This window comes from Diceros bicornis, chromosome 37 (genome assembly GCF_020826845.1).
Source record: "Diceros bicornis minor isolate mBicDic1 chromosome 37, mDicBic1.mat.cur, whole genome shotgun sequence".
Classification (NCBI taxonomy): Eukaryota; Metazoa; Chordata; class Mammalia; order Perissodactyla; family Rhinocerotidae; genus Diceros; species Diceros bicornis.
The window spans coordinates 4,407,837-4,426,799 of NC_080776.1; the positions used below are offsets into that span (position 1 = coordinate 4,407,837).

The 18,963-nt window shown below is 38.3% G+C and overlaps 1 protein-coding gene across 7 annotated transcripts in view; it reads left to right on the forward strand.

The window, feature by feature from the left end:
• The window catches only part of SPAG16 (sperm associated antigen 16), a 101,792-nt gene that overhangs the window by 34,821 nt on the left and 48,008 nt on the right, over positions 1-18,963 (forward strand). For 6 of the 7 annotated variants that reach the window (XM_058532937.1, XM_058532942.1, XM_058532940.1 and 3 more), the window contains exons 2-4: positions 2,603-3,124; positions 13,264-13,310; positions 14,469-14,564. In XM_058532937.1, the coding sequence (XP_058388920.1) occupies positions 2,998-3,124; positions 13,264-13,310; positions 14,469-14,564 (270 nt within the window). In that variant the 5' untranslated portion in view covers positions 2,603-2,997. Of the gene's footprint in view, positions 1-2,602; positions 3,125-13,263; positions 13,311-14,468; positions 14,565-18,963 lie in introns of those variants that run through there. The other variant, XM_058532941.1, reaches the window with a different exon arrangement.

Here is an 18,963-nt window from a genome sequence, read left to right on the forward strand (position 1 = left end):
GTAGCAAATGAACCTTCATAACTTCTGAAAATTGAATAGTACTTTACTATATCTTTGCATATGAGTATTTTCTACTTTGAAACTATAAATGCAGAGAGCAAATCCATTGTCAGATTCCTTTCTGTTTGCTTTTAACGATAATTTCCCTTTTACAAAAATGGAGCATTTAGTCTGGGAGGGAATAAAATCTGTTGTCCTTTGTGATTACTGCTTCATTTTGACTCTTTCCAGTGGTTTTCTTTCTTTACCTCTTTCAAGAACATATTCAAAGGGAAACTAGACAGCTTGAGGTTCATTTATTAAAATGTTAAGGCACTTTCTTTTTTTCCACTTCAAGGAAGTTTGTAAAATATTGTAGAAAGGAAGGTCTATAGGATGGAAGGATTATGGGATGGCATTATAACTGAAACTATTAGTGTGATCTGAAGTTTTTGGGATTTTTTTTAGTAAGGCTTTCATGCCCCTTTTTAATTAAACCAACAATTAACAGAATAAGAATTCCAATGTAAAAGGATTATTTTCAAATTCATCCCTTGCAAAGACATGCTAGTTTTAAGATATTAGCAGTCACTTCAAAAAGTTGAGTCCGTTTTTATCTGAAGGCCATTATTAGTTCTGTTTATATTTGTGAAGATTATTTTTGCTTTTATCTCATTGCTCTTAAAAAACTACTCATACATTGCATGGATCTAAGCGATTACAAAACAAAATATTAAAAATGCTTCTAATTTGAATTTTTAAATGCATTGCTGCTTAGGTCCCTGTGAAATGTGTTCAAATTGTAGTTGAGCCACAAATATCTTGGATGACCTCTAAATTTAAAATCCATGAAATGGACTTAATCAAATTGGTAACTCTGAATTAAAACTTTGGTGATTTGGAACCCTTAGAAAATTAGACTTCCAGAATTTTTTTTTGAGGAATGCAGTAATGATACTTTGAGTTAGAAGACTTTTTTTTTTTTTTGCTCTTTTGACAAGAATCTTTCCCAATTCTTCTCTGCCTTAAGCAGTGGATACTGGCCATAATTTATTTTCTTGACTCTATTACAATCTTCCCCTTTTTCGAGTGCTGGATATTCTAAAAATATTTAAGTTTTGTCTTAAAAATGTTCCAAAAATGTAAGTTCCTCACAAATATAATGTACAACTTGGGATTAGCATATCCATTCAATATTTTAAGTAAATTTTATTACAATTATATATTGAAAATATTTGATATACCGAACATGGTGATGATAAGTGCTTTTTACATATTTCACTTCATTTACTCTTTATATTTTAAGAAGGTAGGTATTAAAATCTCCATTTCAGAGAAGAGGAAACTAAGGCTCAAAGAGCTTAAATTAATTATGGTCATACAGAAGAGCCAGGATTCAAATCTATCTGTAGAATATGACATACTATATCTAAAAACTAAAAAAGAGAAGAGCCATTGTAACAGACCAAAAAAAAAAATTTAAGTAAGCATTGGTTGTTCAGAAGAGTCCCTCCTCCATGATTCTTCCATGCTTCTACAAGGCTTTCTAGGTGTGCAAGGCCCTTACCCCTCCTTACCCAGGACATTTCTCAGGCTTGTTTATAGGAAGTAACCCTGAGGGATGACGTAATGCCTCCCTTTGGAATAAACAGAAGGCTTTCTATAAAAGCAGTGGATTCCCCAATTGCAGAGTTTCTCTCCTGTAATTTCAGCCTCTTATAATTGTTCCTTGCATTTAATGCTTATTTTCGTTCAGGATGTGGTTGATGCAAGAATTCAAGGAAAAAGAGTGAGTTATTAAAAGAATAAACACCAGAAACACATTTTCCAATTATTATGTCTAATTGTGACCCTTAATTATTCTAAAAAGACAAACCAAACCAAACAATTGAATTCAATAGAAATAATAGCTATTTTTTAGTGTCTACTATGTGCCTGGTAAACTCTTAATGCTTTATGTTGTTTTACTCCTTGCAGCAACACTTCGAGGTAAGTAATATTATTATCCCCATTTTACAAATGAGGAAACTGAGGCCTAGAGGCATTAAATAGTTTGCCAGAGGTTTCGTAGCTAGTAAGTGATGGAGTAAGGCTCTGAACGTAGCCTTTCTGGTTCCAACACCCAGGCTCTCAATCACCTCATTAGGAAGTTACCACTATTTTTTTGGTAATAAACGGGAGCTTTTATAATGAGTTTCTGTTTGGCATTCAATTTTTATCAAGAAATGTATAATGAAAAACAGTGTGCAAAGAATAGGGTCCTGGAGATGCTTCTGCTACATACACAATAGAAACCTGAGGAAGATCCTGTCTTATCAAAAGGACTGCATGGGATGGGGCGAGTATTTATTATACGTTATGTTAGGGCCATTTGTACTTCATAGTTCTCATGAAAGTGGATTTATCTTGGCAAGAATCAATACTACAAATATTGCTCCAAGTCCTAGTTATAAAACCGAAGTCAAAACAGATGTCCAGATAAATGCTTCCAAAGCGCACAAGAATGGAGTTGACTAAGGTGACCACCCTAGCTCTTTATTGCTAAGCGTCCGAGGATGGCAGTTCCCCTGGATCAATCTCTCAATTATGATTTCCAGACTTTTTTTTTTCCTTTCTTTTTCAGGAGTATTCCCTGAGGACTTTTGGGGCTCTACACACATCTAAAATCCGGGGACCGATGCTGGGCATGTAAGAACCAAGAGAAGGCAATTTAAGGGAGAAAATGAAGTGAGACAGAAACGACAGGGTCAAGACGAAAGAAAACCAAGCTGCCTGGGTAAGAAAATGTGTATAATCCAAGCGGGCTGTTCCTGCCATTTTATCTTGTCCACTGCAGGAGCGGCGTCCCCAGCTCGCAGGGTAACTAGGCAACGACGTTGCCCTGGTAACCTGGGTGACGCGGAGGGCTCCCGGTGGGAGGGGTGAGGGCGTGTCAGGCTCTCGCGAGAGCTGCGAGGGGCCGTCGCCCGGCATCTTCGGGTTGCCCTTAGCGACGCGCTGGCGGCCGGGAGCTCCGCCATGGCCGCTCCCGAAGGGATGCCCAGCTCGGCCCTGCGGGTCCTGGAAGAGGCGTTGGGCGTGGGCTTGACCACCGCCGGGGACACCGCGGATGCGGTGGCCGCCGAGGGCGCCTACTACCTGGAGCGTATCCTTCCCGGGGGGCTGTTGGGGACCAGGGCGCGGGCTCGCCTCGGGGGGCGCCCTGTGGGCCTCGGGGCCACCGAGCCGTCCCTGGTGCCCTGATGCTGCCCGCTGAGTTTGTCTCCCTGTAGGAATGTCGTGTTCCCGCTGGAAGAAGAGCCGGAAGACCTTCAGGAGTCTGTGTTCAGCAACCGCTCAGTACACTTGGGATGGAAGTTTTATTTAAGGCAGCGCAACAGTGTTCCAACCCTCCTTTCCCGTAGTGGTTTTCCTGAGTAAGCCCCAAGGCTTCAGAATACCGCGGGAACAAATTCAACAGGGGACCGTGAGGAGCTTAGGGAAAGCCCTCTGCCTTTGGGCTTGAACGAGCTCAAGCTCTGAATGGCGGACCTGTGATCCTGTAAATGGCCCCCTTGTCCAGTGCTTAAATGATTTGTTTGGGTAGCATCAACTTCCTGGGTAGTTTCAATTTTGGCTATTTAATAATAATAATTACTCTTCCCTGCCCCTCCCTCCCCCCAACCGTTAGCAATTAAATGATGGCCCGGTGAGCTGACAAGGCTCAGAGGTGTTAGGAAGAAACCAGATGGTGATGAGCAATTATCAGTAGAAGTACCAGAAAAATGGAATAGCCACATCTGGATATGTGTGTTTTTGGTGAGGAAGAGTAGCCCTGAACTAACATCTGTTGCCAATCGTCCTCTTTTTGCTGAGGAAGGTTGGCCCTGGGCTAACATCCATGCCCATCTTCCTCTACTTTGTACGTGGGACGCCTGCCACAGCATGGCTTGATAAGCAGTGCGTAAGTCCTTGCTTAGGATCTGAACCTGTGAACCCCGGGAAGATGAGGCAGAGCGTAAACTTAACCCGCATGCCCCCAGGCCAGCCCCAGATTCCATTATTATTTTTTTTTTGGTTGGCGGGAGAGGAAGACCAGCTTGAGCTAACGCCCGATGCCAGTCCGCCTCTTTTTGCTGAGGAAGACTGGCCCCGGGCTAACATCCGTGCCCATCTTCCTGTGCTTTATAAGGGATGCTGCCACAGCATGGCTTAACAAGTGGTGAGTTGGTGCGCGCCCAGGATCCGAACCTGTGAACCCCGGGTCACGGCAGCAGAGCAGCACACTTAAGCGATAGGCCACCAGGGCCCCCCGCCGTTCCATATTTTTTTGTGTAAGGCTTCTGAGCTCCCCTCCTCTAGGCCTACAGAGTACTGGTACTGGAGAGATGGGGACGGTTCAAGAGAAAAAGATATCTAACCTTTTCTTTCAGGCAGATAGGAGAGAGATGGTTATCTGTTTTATTCTTAGAGAGATAAGGAAACTCCAGATATACCTTATCTTATTTTTTTTGTCCAACTCTAATCCCCCCAGCTTTAATTCAAGATTTCCGAGATCCAGCAGGGATTCATTTTGTGGGCTCTGGCACACTGATTAACCTGTCCTGACTCAGGCTCGGTTCACATCGTGCTGCAGGGAGCTTTGAAGAACTTAGTTGAAAAGATCAAAGAAAATATGTAGTATTTTTTATTCCATGCAAACATGATTGTTACAGGAATACAAGTTTGAATAGTTTGAAATCAATTTGAATGATATATGTGGGTGCTCTAGTGTCTTAAATGAGATTTTATATTAGGTTTTCGTAGCTCTAACAAGCTGTCTTTTTCACTAATATTCCTTTTTAAATTCTAAAACAAGCCAACAATTCTTCCAGAGCTTATCTACATCAAGTATAAAGGTATCCAGTGTCCTTGCTAGTGAATATTATCAGGGCTCTTATCAGGCATCTTATCATTTTTGTATGCATTAAAATGATTCCTATCACACATAGTTTAATTGTTAACATGAGCATCACATAGTGAGGTAACTTTTTGCAAACATCTTTGTGAAATTAATGGTGGGACTCCAATATAGCACAACTTTCAGCAATGAAAATCAGGTTTACTTAATTTGAAGGGACATCACTGAGTCCCAGCTGCCAACATACCACAGTTTGCAAAAAAACCTGTCTTACGAAGATTTCTGCAAATAATCACATTTCCAAATATAAAGAACTCTAACTTTTCATGATTTTATTCTCTAGTTTGTGGATTATCGAGCACCTTTGCTTTTCTTCCATCTCTCCATGGTTGATTGACTGTTCTTTTGGGTTTCACCCAAAGAGTAGTCAGAGAGTAACAAAACTAAACATTTAACCAATCAATTTTCCTACGTTCAATGTTCCAGTAAGAAGGTTAGTCATAGGAGAGACTTTAACTCTTAGTTAAAATGAAGTTGAGGATTACTTTTGAATGCCAATTATCCCTGCATCCCTGGGCTCTCTTAACATGCACAATTAAGAGTTGACTGTATAATATTATTTGACATTGTTTCTTAAGGCAATTATGATAGTTGCTGAAGTGAGATTTTCTTAGGTTTAAAGTCTTTAGCTCTCAGGTAATTTAATTGAGCTATTGCAGTGGATAAATAAAAATTATAATATGCCCAAATGAATCTGAAATCTGATGTTCTCTACTTTGCACATATACTTAATCACTTCTAATCTACTGCATTTGGTCCTGGACTTCCCTTATTTATGACTGAACAGATGCTCCTAGAACACTAGACAATGAGCTGTCAATGTTTAGCAAGGCTTTGAAAGAAGTTAACTTGAATTCTCCAGGAAATCACCCTTTTATTTGCTCTTAAACATTCAAATATAAAGAACATGTATAGATTAATGTGGCCCAAACTAGAAACATAGCCAGGACCCACCATGGGGGAAATGGCTTCGTTAATAGAGGCCCCACATTCTTTATGACAGTTTAGAGGATGTGTTCAGGAAAAAGAATTCTTACCTTTGCAACACTCCTCCCTTGTAACCTCCTAGCTGTAATGATGCTACCTGTTCGTCTTCTGAAGCACTTCACGATATCATTGCTTTTAAGTATTAAACTTCCACAAGGCAAGATACAAACGTACATGACGTAGTTCTTATCTTACTTAGCTATCTCCAGAGCTTTAAGAAATCTGGTCATGGAATAGACGAATCCTCTGGAGAACTCTTCATTAGGAAGATATTTGCAGCATTGTAAAATATAAGGCTCGATTTTAACTATGTGATCTGTAAAGGGGCAGGTAGGTGTTTCTAGAATTTGTAAAGAAGGTTGGTTGTTTTTGTGAATGAGTCCTTTATTAGAAATCAATACAACTTGGGTGAGGTTTTCAATTGCAGTATTGATCAGCTGCCTATTAATGTGTGGCTGCAGACATCTGGGACTGCCCAATTCAATTGGCAGATGCAGGCTAGGATGAATTGTACTAGGAAAGCTAACACTTAATTGATTTTGTTGCTACTTGTCTAAAGAAAGATGTTCAAGGGAGAGTAATGGAATACATGGACTCTAGGAAAATGGAGCCCCCAAAATATTGTTTTGTTACTTACCTCTTTATGCTGCTTCTCTGCTCCCCTAACTAGCTTTGGTTATTATTTCATCTTTCTAGGCATTCTGACTGTAAGAATTTGGCTTCTTAGCTTGTGGACATAAGTTTACTGGCCACTGAAAAAATCTCCTCTGGTCCCAACAGCAGTGTCTGAGGTTTGAGTGAGTTTAAGCCAGTCCTTTGAGGCTAATCAACTCTGGATGTAGTCCCAAAATTAACTGTTTCTGATAATGCAAAATTAAGGATTCCAGACCCTGAAATATGGTGATCACACTAAACTGATATCCCATCCAAGATGATTGCTTCTCCTCTTAAGTGACATCCCTAGCCATTCTTTCTTTGCAATAGTAATGTTCACTGATAACTTTAATTAAAATGGAACTTTTGTTGTTTTTAACAATTATTTTATTATTTATTTCTTTTAACCTTTAGTTATTTTTTTCCCTCTAAGATGTTACTTCTCTGGAATGCTTATAGTATTAAGTGAGAAGATATTTGTAAAATCCTTAATAATCATTGTGTACTCAAGTAGTGTATTTCTTATTATCACTGGAAAACTGAATTTGCCCATGGGTGCTTAGTTGCACACTACATATATTCAGATAAAGAGGAGAGACAATCTGAATGTAGAATCTAGACCAAGAGGCCTGTTACTAAACCCAAGTGCTGAATTTTACATGGATGAAAATGATAGGCTATTTGGAGAGAAAAAATTGTGTTTTGTTCTGTGTCCTCTAGTCTAGGCAGACTTTAATGTGCATATGAATCAAAGATATGGATCTTTCGATGAAGATGCTAATTCAGTAAGTCCGGGTCAGGGCTGAGAGTCTGCATTGTTAACAAACTCCCAGGTGCTGCTGGTCTAAGGACTGTAATTGGAGTAGCAAGGCTGTAGACAAGTATCTTAACCTCTAGCCTTTATGTTTTCAGATAGAGGCATAATGTGTAGAGCTCATATCTTTGGATCTCCTGGCTTAGAAGTTGGAAAAACTTACACCACCACCCACTATGAGAACTATAAGTCTTATGTGTTGCAAGTTATTTTCCAGCTTCTGAGACAGAAGATGTGCAACAACTGTCTAGGGCAGAGGTGGCCAATAATTTTCCACTCTTGCCAGTTCTGTTGAATTGGTAGTGGTTCCCTAGCATGTGGTGTTAATAAGAATTCTGAGACCTCATGAAGACTCAGTGGGAAAGACTGCAGGAAGCAAACTACAATGGGAAAAGTGGCAGCAAATGTGCCAATTATTTTCCATCTTTGGTCTATATTATTTAGTTAACTCACTTTATTTAAACTGGCATTCCTAAGAAAGGGAACATCACTGTGAAGTTTGCTATTTATAGTACTTGTCTTTTATTTCAATTTAATAAGGAAAATGTTAATCACGGAAGATCCAGGCTAGATTTTAGATTGCCTCTGTGTGCGTTGACTCTGCAGTGATGGCAAAGATTACAAAGCAATTTCTGTCTATAGTAGCTTTGGGAAATCATGTGAAATATAATTAGCTATATGTTTCACTCCAGTTCTTATAAAGATGCTGCTCCTGGCAGTGATCACTATGTACAAAGGCAGTAGTGGAAAGGACCAGTGTGTGAGAAACTTTGTGTGCTGCTCACATCTGAAAATTCTTCATTTCTTTCTGGCTGTTTGTCCATTTGCAGAATCTTGTCTGTGACCTCGTCGTACCGACTGTCACCTCAAGCTCTGCTCCACGAGACCAGCTGAAATGCTTCTGTGGGGCTTCTTGCATTGTGTCTTCTGTAGTACTGTGATGGACTCAGGGTGTATATTGGCCTATTTACTGGTAGGATCTACAAGGTCAGCATCTGGTGCAGATTCTGCTCGTCACCCACAGTGACAAAGTACAGGGAACTGATTCATAATTTGCAAACTCACAAGTACTACTAAATTCCGTCTGGAGCAAGTGGAGATGTGGAGGAGTGGGCCCCTCGGTCTGAGTCTAGGCTATGACTCTAGGATATAGACCCTGGCCTGGAAGTGGGTGGTGCTGTGGGCCGTGGCTGCAGGCCAGAGAGGAAGGGGAGCCACAGTCAGTACCCTGGCAAGAGCAGACTAGAAAACCAGGCACAATATTAAGTGTCAAGTTCCAGCTGGTAGAAAGGTAAGAACTAGATCTGAAGGGAATAGACAGGGTGGAAAACAATGAATTTTGGAAATGGAGTTCAAGGATATTCTTTGAAGGAATACTAGGCAGATAATGGGAAGGGAGTTTTGTAAGGGCTCAGAGTTGGCTTGGCATCAAGAAACTGATTTTAAGCCAGAGTGCTGGTTTATTACTCCGCAGTGGAATAATAACTTCGCGTGAGAACTGCGAGCAGCTTAATTGTATAGACGTTTCCGGGAGAATAGGATCAGAGAGATTAGATTACACGTGAGAAAGTTGCCCAGTAAAAGTAGAACCAGAATAAAAGGTTTTATTTTTCAGGGATTTCTTGATGACTTGCCCATTTCCACTCTGGCGGTATTGCTTCTAAAGCAGTGTTTTCCAGCCTTTTCCACACATGGTGCTCCATCAGATCCTGCTTCACTCTGTCTTTCTGGCTCCCCCAAGGGCCAGGGGGATTAATATCTGTACAATCCGCAGTGTTCTTTTTATGAGAAGCTAAGAGTGTCATTTCTCTCAGGCTTTGGAACCAGAAGTTGCTGTACATCTGCTGAGAAACTCATCTGTTTTCGTTGGGCGGATACTGAATTGGTATCTGATTACGTTCCCCTCTTTACCCTGACTAGTGGGATGCTTCAGGTCAGGCCTGTGGCTTATGATTAACGAAGTTCACGAGACTTGATGGCATGTACTGCATCTTTTCCTTTATCTTATTTCTACTATTTCCCTTTTTCCCTCTAATTTCCGTATGCATTTATTTTTATATTTTGTACTGTGTGCACGTTTGTAAGCTGCCGCAGCATCGTTTGGGGATTCGTTGGTGCATTTGTCCATGTGTTGCTGGCCGGCCAGCCAGATAAACAGAAGCATACAAACATATATGCCAAAAAGTATACTTATTTCTTCAGTTAACGCTGCAACATCACATTTCAGCTGAGTTGCTTCTGGGAAGATTTTCTGTGCAAATCGTTTTGTGGATACCACAAATACCAGCCAAGGAGAATACTAGTTCCTGTTTTGAGTATTTGTCCTCTGCCTGACCTTTTGTCTCATTAATCTCTTGTCCTTGGTTAATTTAATCTTTGAGTCTGTAGCCCTGTAGCTCTTTTATACTTCTTCTTCCTTTAGGGTCTTCAAATTGAGATATTTGAATGATTTGCTTTAGCCGTTGTGAATATCACACCGGAGAGTTTAGAAAACAAATAGATGAGAGTTCGTTACCTAAGAAGTTAGTAAAAATTGCACATTCCTTTTGTGTCACTCTAGAAACTGTATGGTACAGTAGAAAATTTGTGATGTTTTTATTCAGAAAACTTCTCTTTGTCACTCATAGCTATGTGAATTTTGGCAAATCTTGTAATCTCTCTGATTCAGTTTTTTTTTTTTTTTATTTAGAGATAACTATATCTGTGCCATTCAATCTCACAGGATTGTTGTGAGAATAAATGTGGTTACGGTTCATGTGACAATACTTTTTAAGCTTTATAAAATGGTAGTTATATTTTCACTTAATCTTTTTGATTGTGGGGAAACAGAATATATTACTAGTGATTAAAAGCTGTTGCCTTGCATATTTTCTGGATAGCAGTGTACAAGTGTTGTTTGATATTTCTGAAGCTTTGAGGACAAATCACTTTTTCCCTTTACGCAGTGCCATGTTTAACAACCTATGCTTTGATGTTTCTTGCTTACAATAATCTTGTCAGTTGGATTATTTACAATTTTAAAGTCTATGCAGATAATTTTAGAATATTTATTTCTTTGTGAAATTTGTTATGGTATGAGCTGTGATAAAGGATGGCATTGCTTTTCTGGAGACTTAAAGACAAGTGACTTCTTACAAAAGCAACTCTGGTAGCTGTCTCGCAGAAGGGGGCATACTTTTCCATAAAAGAGAGGCTGACTTCCTGTAGCTGAACCTCAGGAAATTTTATCTTATCAAGTGAAAATGTGTCAGAAAAATATAAATCTAGAAAAGGAAGAAGATTTAGAATGTCATTTATTTATCCATTCATCTTAACATAGGGAGGAATTAGGCCATGGGAGACTTATGAGACTTCTCCACAGATACTCATCTCTTTCTAGAACAAGGAAAATAATAGGAAGCACTTGTATAGCATTTACTATAAGCCAGGCACCATTCTAAAAGATTTACATATGTTAACTCTTTTAATACTCTTGAAACCCTGCAAGGTAGTGTGGTAGCTGGCCTCCAAAATGATGCCCAGTGATTCCCACTTCGTGATCTGGTATTCGTGCTCTTGTATAGTCCCCTCACATACTGGATACGGTTGACCTATGTAACCAGTAGGATATTGAATAAATGATGATGTGTGATGTTTGGTGATGAAAGATATGGTGGTTTCCACTTTGTTTTCTTGGATTGCTTATTCTGGGGGTAGCTGGCCACCATGTCTTGAGGATGCTTAAGCTTCTTAAGAAGCCCATGGAGAAACCCACATGGGGAGGAACTGAGACCTCTGGCCAACAATGTCAGTGAGCCATCTTGGACTGTGATTCTGTCTGCCATCTTGACTGAGACCTCATGAGACACTCCAAATCAGAATCCTCCAGCTAAGCCACTACCGAATTCTTGACCACAGAAACTATGAGATAATGGATGCTTATTTTTCTTTTAAGCCCTCAGTTTTGGGGAGTTTGTTATGCAGCAATAAATAAAAAATACAGATTTTGGTATCTAGAAGTGGGGTTCTAACATTAAAATATTTTAAAGTATCAGAATGGCTTTGACACTAAGCATTGGGCAGGTGTTGCTGGTACTTTAAGTAGGATGTTAGTGAAAGCGAAAGTACCTTGAACAGACTGTTAGTGGGAGCCTGACGGTCTTTAAGGAGGCTGCTGGCAAGGGACTAAGGGAGAGTGAGGCAAGGGTTATTGGAAAGTGTTCCAAAGCAATAGATAACTAATATAAGTAGGGACTTCATTCCTGGTATTGAATAGGGGTGAGGTGAGTTCAAGGTTATGGGATGGACTGCAGGTATGCAACTTGTTTTTCTTGTGGTAGTTTAATCTGCTTTTAATTAGTTATTTTTTGAGCCTAAATTACTTTTCTTCAGATTATTGGGCTAGACACTTGTGTTTGACAATAAAATACTGGCCCTTTGACAGGTATCTGGTTCCTGAGGACTGGCCATAACTGAACTAGGCTCAAGTGTCACCTCAAGTGGTAAAGCCAACAGTGAAGAGTTATTGCTTATGATGGGGCTGAGTAAGAGAAATGCATTACCCGTCTTTTAGAGGTTTAGAACTGTGGGGAAGGTGACTGGCAAATACTTCAAGTGTTTACATAGCACGGAAAGCCCATACGGAATAACGAGATGTAGTCTAGATAGTGAAACCTGAACTTCTGGGGCTGATTCCCAACTCTGCTAGGTGCTGGCTGTGTAACCTTGTGCCTCTGAGTCCTGATCTGTAAAATGGAGATGGTGATAGTCCCAGCCTCATGGGTAGGATGAGGATCAAATGAGTGAATGCATGTAAAACCCTTAGGACAGTGCCTGTCTTCTGTTAAATGCCAATTAAGTGTTATCGGTTCTTATTACAAACAACAAGTTGTTATGTGCGCTTTCAGCTAACTCTTGGAAGACAGAATAACAGAGACAATTTCCTATAACCAGCAACAAAATGAAAACTGGCTAATTTCATCTTTGATTTTCATAACCATCATTGTGCGTTAAAGTGTTTAATTTCATACCTTTTAAACTTGGCATAGCCAAGTCTGTACATTGAAGAAAATGAAATCTGCCAACCAGCAGAGTTGCATTACTGGTGTATGTTGTGATTTCTTTTAAAATTATATGTTATCTTGAAGTTTTCATTTGTAATTAGAGTAACTTGTAATTTTTGAAAGTCTTAGAGCAGCGCTGTTAGAATTTGTTAGAATCATTTCCATTGATATTTTAATGCTTATTGATAATTTATGAACTACTGAATTATTATTACTCTATAGTTTATATTTGCTTAAAAATTAGGCCACCTTTCCTGAGAAGAGAATGTAATTTTAAAATTGAGATATATAAGAAAAAGAGATTTAAGTAACTTTTATTGCTGAAAACATTGAAATGTGTTTTTTACTATTTTTTATATTTAAATATTGGTGTGCTTTTGTTTTTTTCATTCATAGTACTTTAAAACAAATAAAGAAGTCACACTGCATTTTGAATGACTCAGGAACTCTGGAAAATTTAGTGTAGTTTGAGATAAATTTGAAAAATTTACTTTCATATTTTTCCTATCCATCATTTCTCTCTTTCTAATTTATATTATGATACTATATACGTTATTTTATAAGCCTTATTAGAATTGAGTTGGAAATATTTAAGTGGTAAATAGAAATGTAGTTCATGGGTTTGGGTTGTGTAGAACTATAATTTAAAATAAAATATTTTACTTTAAAACATCTCCTCTATTTGTAGGCTGTATGGGGAAGATAAAATTTTTAAAAAGAGCTTAAATTACAATATTTACCAACTTGGTAAGATAAGTGGATCTAATACTGTATTTTAAGGTCAAATCAGTTTTAAATATAATCATTTATTCCATGTATTTTGAGATTAAAACTTGACAAGATTTCAGAGGTGACCATAACTGAAGCATCTGAAGATGATTATGAATATGAAGAGGTAATTTGTTCATTTTAGGTGTTTATTCTGAATTCATTACAGTCGTTCTTGTGAAATATTCATTTTGTTTTGTTTTTGTCTTTTTTTTCGTTAAGAGATGCTAGATTTTCAACTGAATTTAGCTGAGTATTAGCTGGTTAAGAGTGAAATATGAAAAATCTATTTAAGAATTTAGGTTGGTTGATGCATCTGGCTCTTTTGTTTCTTTTCGTTAATTGTCCTTCAGAGTCAGCCCTTATCACCTGCCTGGTGGATCCATCCTGCGCGCCGTCATCTCTGTCCAGCAGGCGTTCCCTCTCCTGCAGCCTGCTCCTGGCGGGGATCCCAGATTCCCACTCCCTCCCTGGAGCTCAGACCCTGTGCTTCCTCTCAGCTTAACTGTACTTCTGTCTAAGGTGGTTCCTGTCTCAAACTGTTCCTTCAATTCCTTCTTCCAATGAGACCTGTCATTACCTCTGAGAGTAGTGGAGGTCAAGTCACTCCTAGATGACAGAAGCTGCACATGAAACTGAGGAAGCAAGTGTGACAGTCTGTGGCCTGGGCAAGCAAAAGACAGCGCAAACATAGACGGTAGACTTTTCTATTAGTGCTGGTAAGGTGGAGATAGCATTAACACACGCCACATGAAATCACTGCATGAGCTAGTACATGTGAACTGTGATCAGTGGAGAAGACGCACGCAAAAAGTGTTAGCTATCATTAATATCATAATTAGAGTCAATCACATTCTCCCGAGAGCTTAACATGCAGGTAGTGAGTTCTGTTTTTTAATAGAGATTTATAGTTGCTAGTAGTTATAAAAAGGTAACGGTGGAGAAAACCTGGGATGAGGAGAGAATGGTGGCACTTAGATGGCCTAAGATTTTCTTCAACAGCGTTGTTAAACTACATTTGTCTTTATAAATAAGAGCAGATGTTCATAAGATAATCTCGAGTTTATTAGAAGTGACACTGAGTGATGTTTACAAGGAAGTCAGAAAGCTTCCTGCTTGTTAGTTATCCATGTTTCATAGAACTGCAGAATGACATGGTGTCTTACATAAAGTGTGTTTCTTTGACCCTTTGTTTTGTGAGGAAAAATTATTTCTGAAATGAAATAAGGTATTTTTATATTCCTGCTAACTCTCCTAACCTTCTTTTTCTCTGTGATTTATTTAGATACCAGATGACAATTTTAGCATTCCAGAAGGTGAAGAAGATCTGGCAAAAGCAATTCACATGGTCCAAGAACAGGCTATAGATACTCAAATTTTGGTGAGAATTTTGAACACAACCATAGCCTAAAGTTTAGCAGTGATACTTTTTATGTGAAATTTTGCAAGTCTTTTAAACTTTAAGTACTTCATCTATTTATTGAATGCAGCCTGATCACCTGCTGTGCCTTTTTCTCTCCTGTTTCTTTATCATCAAACCTTCACTTTGAGTAATCATATTTATTTTTCTTTGAATTCTCACTGTGCACATCATGGTCACTCTTGCATAACTTGGCAACAAATGATGCCTGCCCTCAGAACTCTGCCTCTTTAATCTCACTGGAGGTTAAACCAAGGATTTCCAACACTCATGTACAGAATTTGGTATTGTATACCGATTCTACAGTCTGTTTTGTAAGCATTCTGTGTTTTTTTTTTTTTTATTTTTTTATGGAAGTATTTAGGTTACAGGGAATGCTTAACATATCATGATTTTTGTCTTATGAACAAATTTTGCTAAAGAATATGGTGGAGGATCCTTTCTGATTATAATGCCACCAATTAAAAGACATAAAATGATGGCATTCCTATAAAATTGAAAACTCATTTAAAAATTGGCAATAGTTTAATGATGATGGCAAAAATATTTTTAAAAGTGCTTTATATTTTCATACTAACTCTAATTAAGAAGGATGCTTTTTTTCAATGATGAAACCTTTTCCTACTGTGAAATGTGGAGGAAATTGTGATACTCTTATTTAGTTGCAGATTTGACTTCCTCAGTGCAAAATAGTATGGGATAGACTTCGCTCCATTCTCTGTCCTGTGTCAGTCTTTCCATATTTTGTAGATTTCTTCAGTCTAGAAATCCAGTAACTGCTTTCCAAAATATCTTTCCACTCAAAATGTAAAAAAGCTCAAGAGGTTTGAATCCAGAATTGATTATATTCTGTTATGAATGGGCTCATAGTAAACTGCATTATCTAATGTATTCTCTAATGTATCCTGTAGATATAGTTCCTTCTAGGTAGACACAAAGTGGGGTCTACTACATAGACCTAGTAGTCTGTTGGATATCTCAGTGCAATGATTTATAGGAATAGTTTTAAAATATAGGATTTTGAATGATGAGCAACAAATAAACATGTCAGTTGCATGATATGTTTATTTGCTGCTCGTCATCTTCCCTCTTGCTTTGCATCATTAAGTAAAGAAGGATTTAAAAAAATATTTTATGTACCACTCAGTTGTATTGGTACTTGGTAAAGTAGATATGCCTGACACAGTGCTTGGCAAGTATTAGGCACTAAGTGAATAACAGTTGGGTAAGTGAATGGATAAATGAATCATTGAGTGAAGAAATTATGACCCAATCTGTGATTGCTTCCTTGTATGTGGTATCATGCTAGAAGGTGTTGTAAATCCAAAGATGAATCCAAGAAGGACCACTGGGGAAGAAATACAAGGCACTGGCTGTCATATCCACTGAACCAAATATCAGTAATTCTCTCATCAATTTCTCAGAAGCTTTCTTTTATCATAACCTTGCAAGAGTTAACTTTCCGAATTTCTGGCTTTTTTATAGCTGGTTGACTCTCATTTAACTTCTTTTTACCTATTTTTGAGTTCTTTGGAGGAACAATGCTATGCAGAAAATTCATAAAAATTGCTCTTAAGCTTTTAAAACTAAATATGGGTTAGTTTTATGATAAGCGTATCAGTTATGTATTTCTAACTTTTTTATTTCTGTAGTATTTTATCTTCAAAAACTACCTTTGAGTTGTGCCATGGGCATTCTGTTATAAAGAATATTTATTGCTTATGAAACCAGCTTCCTTTTGTTATGATCTTATTACATCTGTTTATAAATAAGATATATTTTCTTCTGTGTTAGAGGACGCAGTCGTCCCTATTCAACGAGGACTTTTAAAATCCTCATTGAAGATTGCAAGTAAAAGGTCATCGTACTATTAGGAGAGTTGAATATAGTTGAAAAATAGGTAAAAAATAGTTGAAGTAGTTGAAAAGTTGAAAGTTGGAAATAATGTAAATAGTCTTATTTGTTAAAAAATTAACGAAGACTACTTATTTAATAGTTGACATACATTTAAATACATTCTTATGATTTTCTTTAAACCTTGGTGATATAGATGAAAAATTTGGGAATTGATTGCATATTTTATTTCACAAACTTTAAATTGTGTATTTTATACAATATCAGTTTCCTTAGTAGGTGCATGGGTTCTGAACTCTGAGATAAAATGTAGTTTCATTATATTAACAGGATTATAAATCTTGATATATAAGCAAGAGCCATGGAGTTTAAGGTGATTGGATTTCTGTTCTGGATGTTTCGAGGAGTGTGTATCAGATGTATTTAGGAAGAGATAGAAAGAAAACATTTATTTGAGAGGGCGGGAATCTACCAGCTGTGTTGCAACCATACAACATACATACATGCAAACGTCCTGTAAGCAGCCCGCAGGCGTCTTTAGAAACTACAGTAGGTCCAGGCTCTCTGTCCCCTTTTTCCTCCTGTGTTCCTGATGTCTTCAGCTCTTGTCCATCTCCTCCTAAAATATCATATTCAAATTTTTGACCACAAATGCCAGGGTAGCATTTATTATTGTATAATGAATATTTGCTTCCAGCTGTGCTTTGCCCTCACCTAACAATTACACATAATCTTTCACCACAAAGCAAAAAATTGAAAGCAGTTATACTGTACTCTGCTCCTTTGGCATCTCCCGTGATGTTTAAATAGGGTCCTGCCTATGATCTGTTATATAATACTGTTTATTAATGGTCTTAGAAAAGAGAGTCCAAATTATTCCGCTTGAGCTTAAAAAACATTCATTCTAAAACACTAATCATCTGTCAGGAATTTTCTGTAGCCCCCCGAATTTGCTTCAGCTACCACTATTTTGAATATCATAGCAGCTACTCATAATTAACATCAGTGTTAAATTATATATAGCACTTTTTTTTTTTTTTGTGAGGAGATCAGCCCTGAGCTAACATCCGCCAATCCTCCTCTTTTTTTTGCTGAGGAAGACGGCCCTGGGCTAACATCGGTGCCCATCTTCCTCCACTTTATATGGGATGCCGCCACAGCATGGCTTACCAAGCAGTGCGTCGGTGCACGCCCAGGATCCGAACCAGCAAACCCCGGGCCGCCGCAGCGGAGCGCGCGCACTTAACCGCTTGCGCCACCGGGCCAGCCCCTATATATAGCACTTTTGAAAAGAACTTTTTGGGGCAACGAAGATTCTCTATCCTTAATGAATTTCTGTGTAACCATTCTGTGCGTTCTGTGTAACCTGGTGTGTAACCATTACCAGGTCAGGAAGGAAAGTAGGAAGGCAAGTCCACTGCTGAGTTTCTGTAGGTAAAAATAGATCTGTCTGTCCAAATGATCAGTGGTTAGATGAGTAAGTTCTTGCCAATGAGAAGAAAACGAAAACTCTGGAGAAAAAGATGCTGTTGATATTATTAAGAATCTACTCCTCATTTAATTTATTTTATACACTGACATGTGATTTGGTAGTTTTTATGGCTGTCCTAATTTCATATCTCACTTGCTGAAATATCTCCGTTTTTCTTGTTTAAGGGTCTGTACACTTGTTCTCTCAAGGGTCATATAGTAAATATTTTAGATTTTGAGGGCCATTAGATCTCTGTTGCAACTGCTCAACTCTCTCATGTAGTGCAAAAGCAGCTGTAGACAATATGTAAACAAATGGCATGGCTGTGTTCTATTAAACTTTATTTACAAGAATGTTTAGCTCACCCTTGACCCTTGATTTAGTTGATAGAGTTACTTACTTCCATTATAAAATATGTATGTAGTAGTGCAAGCCCCCTCCATCATCCATAATTTCTTCCATAGTGTTTCTAAGAATCAACACACCAAAATCATTCTATATATATATATATATATATAATTATTTATTTGATGAGAACTCTTAGGAATTACTCTCTTAAGTTTCTGTATATCATACAGCAGTGTTAGCTATAGTCATCCTGTTGTACGTTACATCCCCAGTACTTATTTATCTTATAACTGGGAGTTTGTACTTCTTGACTACCTTCCTGCAATTCCCACTGCCCCGACTCCACCTCTGGTAACTACAAGTCTGATCTGTTTTTCTGAGTTTTTTTCTCTTATAATGATAATATAAGAATTAAAACGTCCCTACATTTTTTTCCTTTTTAAAATATATTCTATGCTATTGAAAGGGCAAGTGACCTCCTTATTCTTCAGACAACCCAATCACACTCTTACCTCAGGGCCTTTGTACTTGCTAGTGCTGTGTCTGGAACATGACTACCTCTTCTTTGATTTATGCTCAGATGCCACTTGGTCATTGAAAGTTTCCTTCATCACCGCATAAACATAGCAGCCCAGCTGCACACGCAGATCTTCCCTACACCTGGCTCTCCCTCACTTCAGTCCTCTG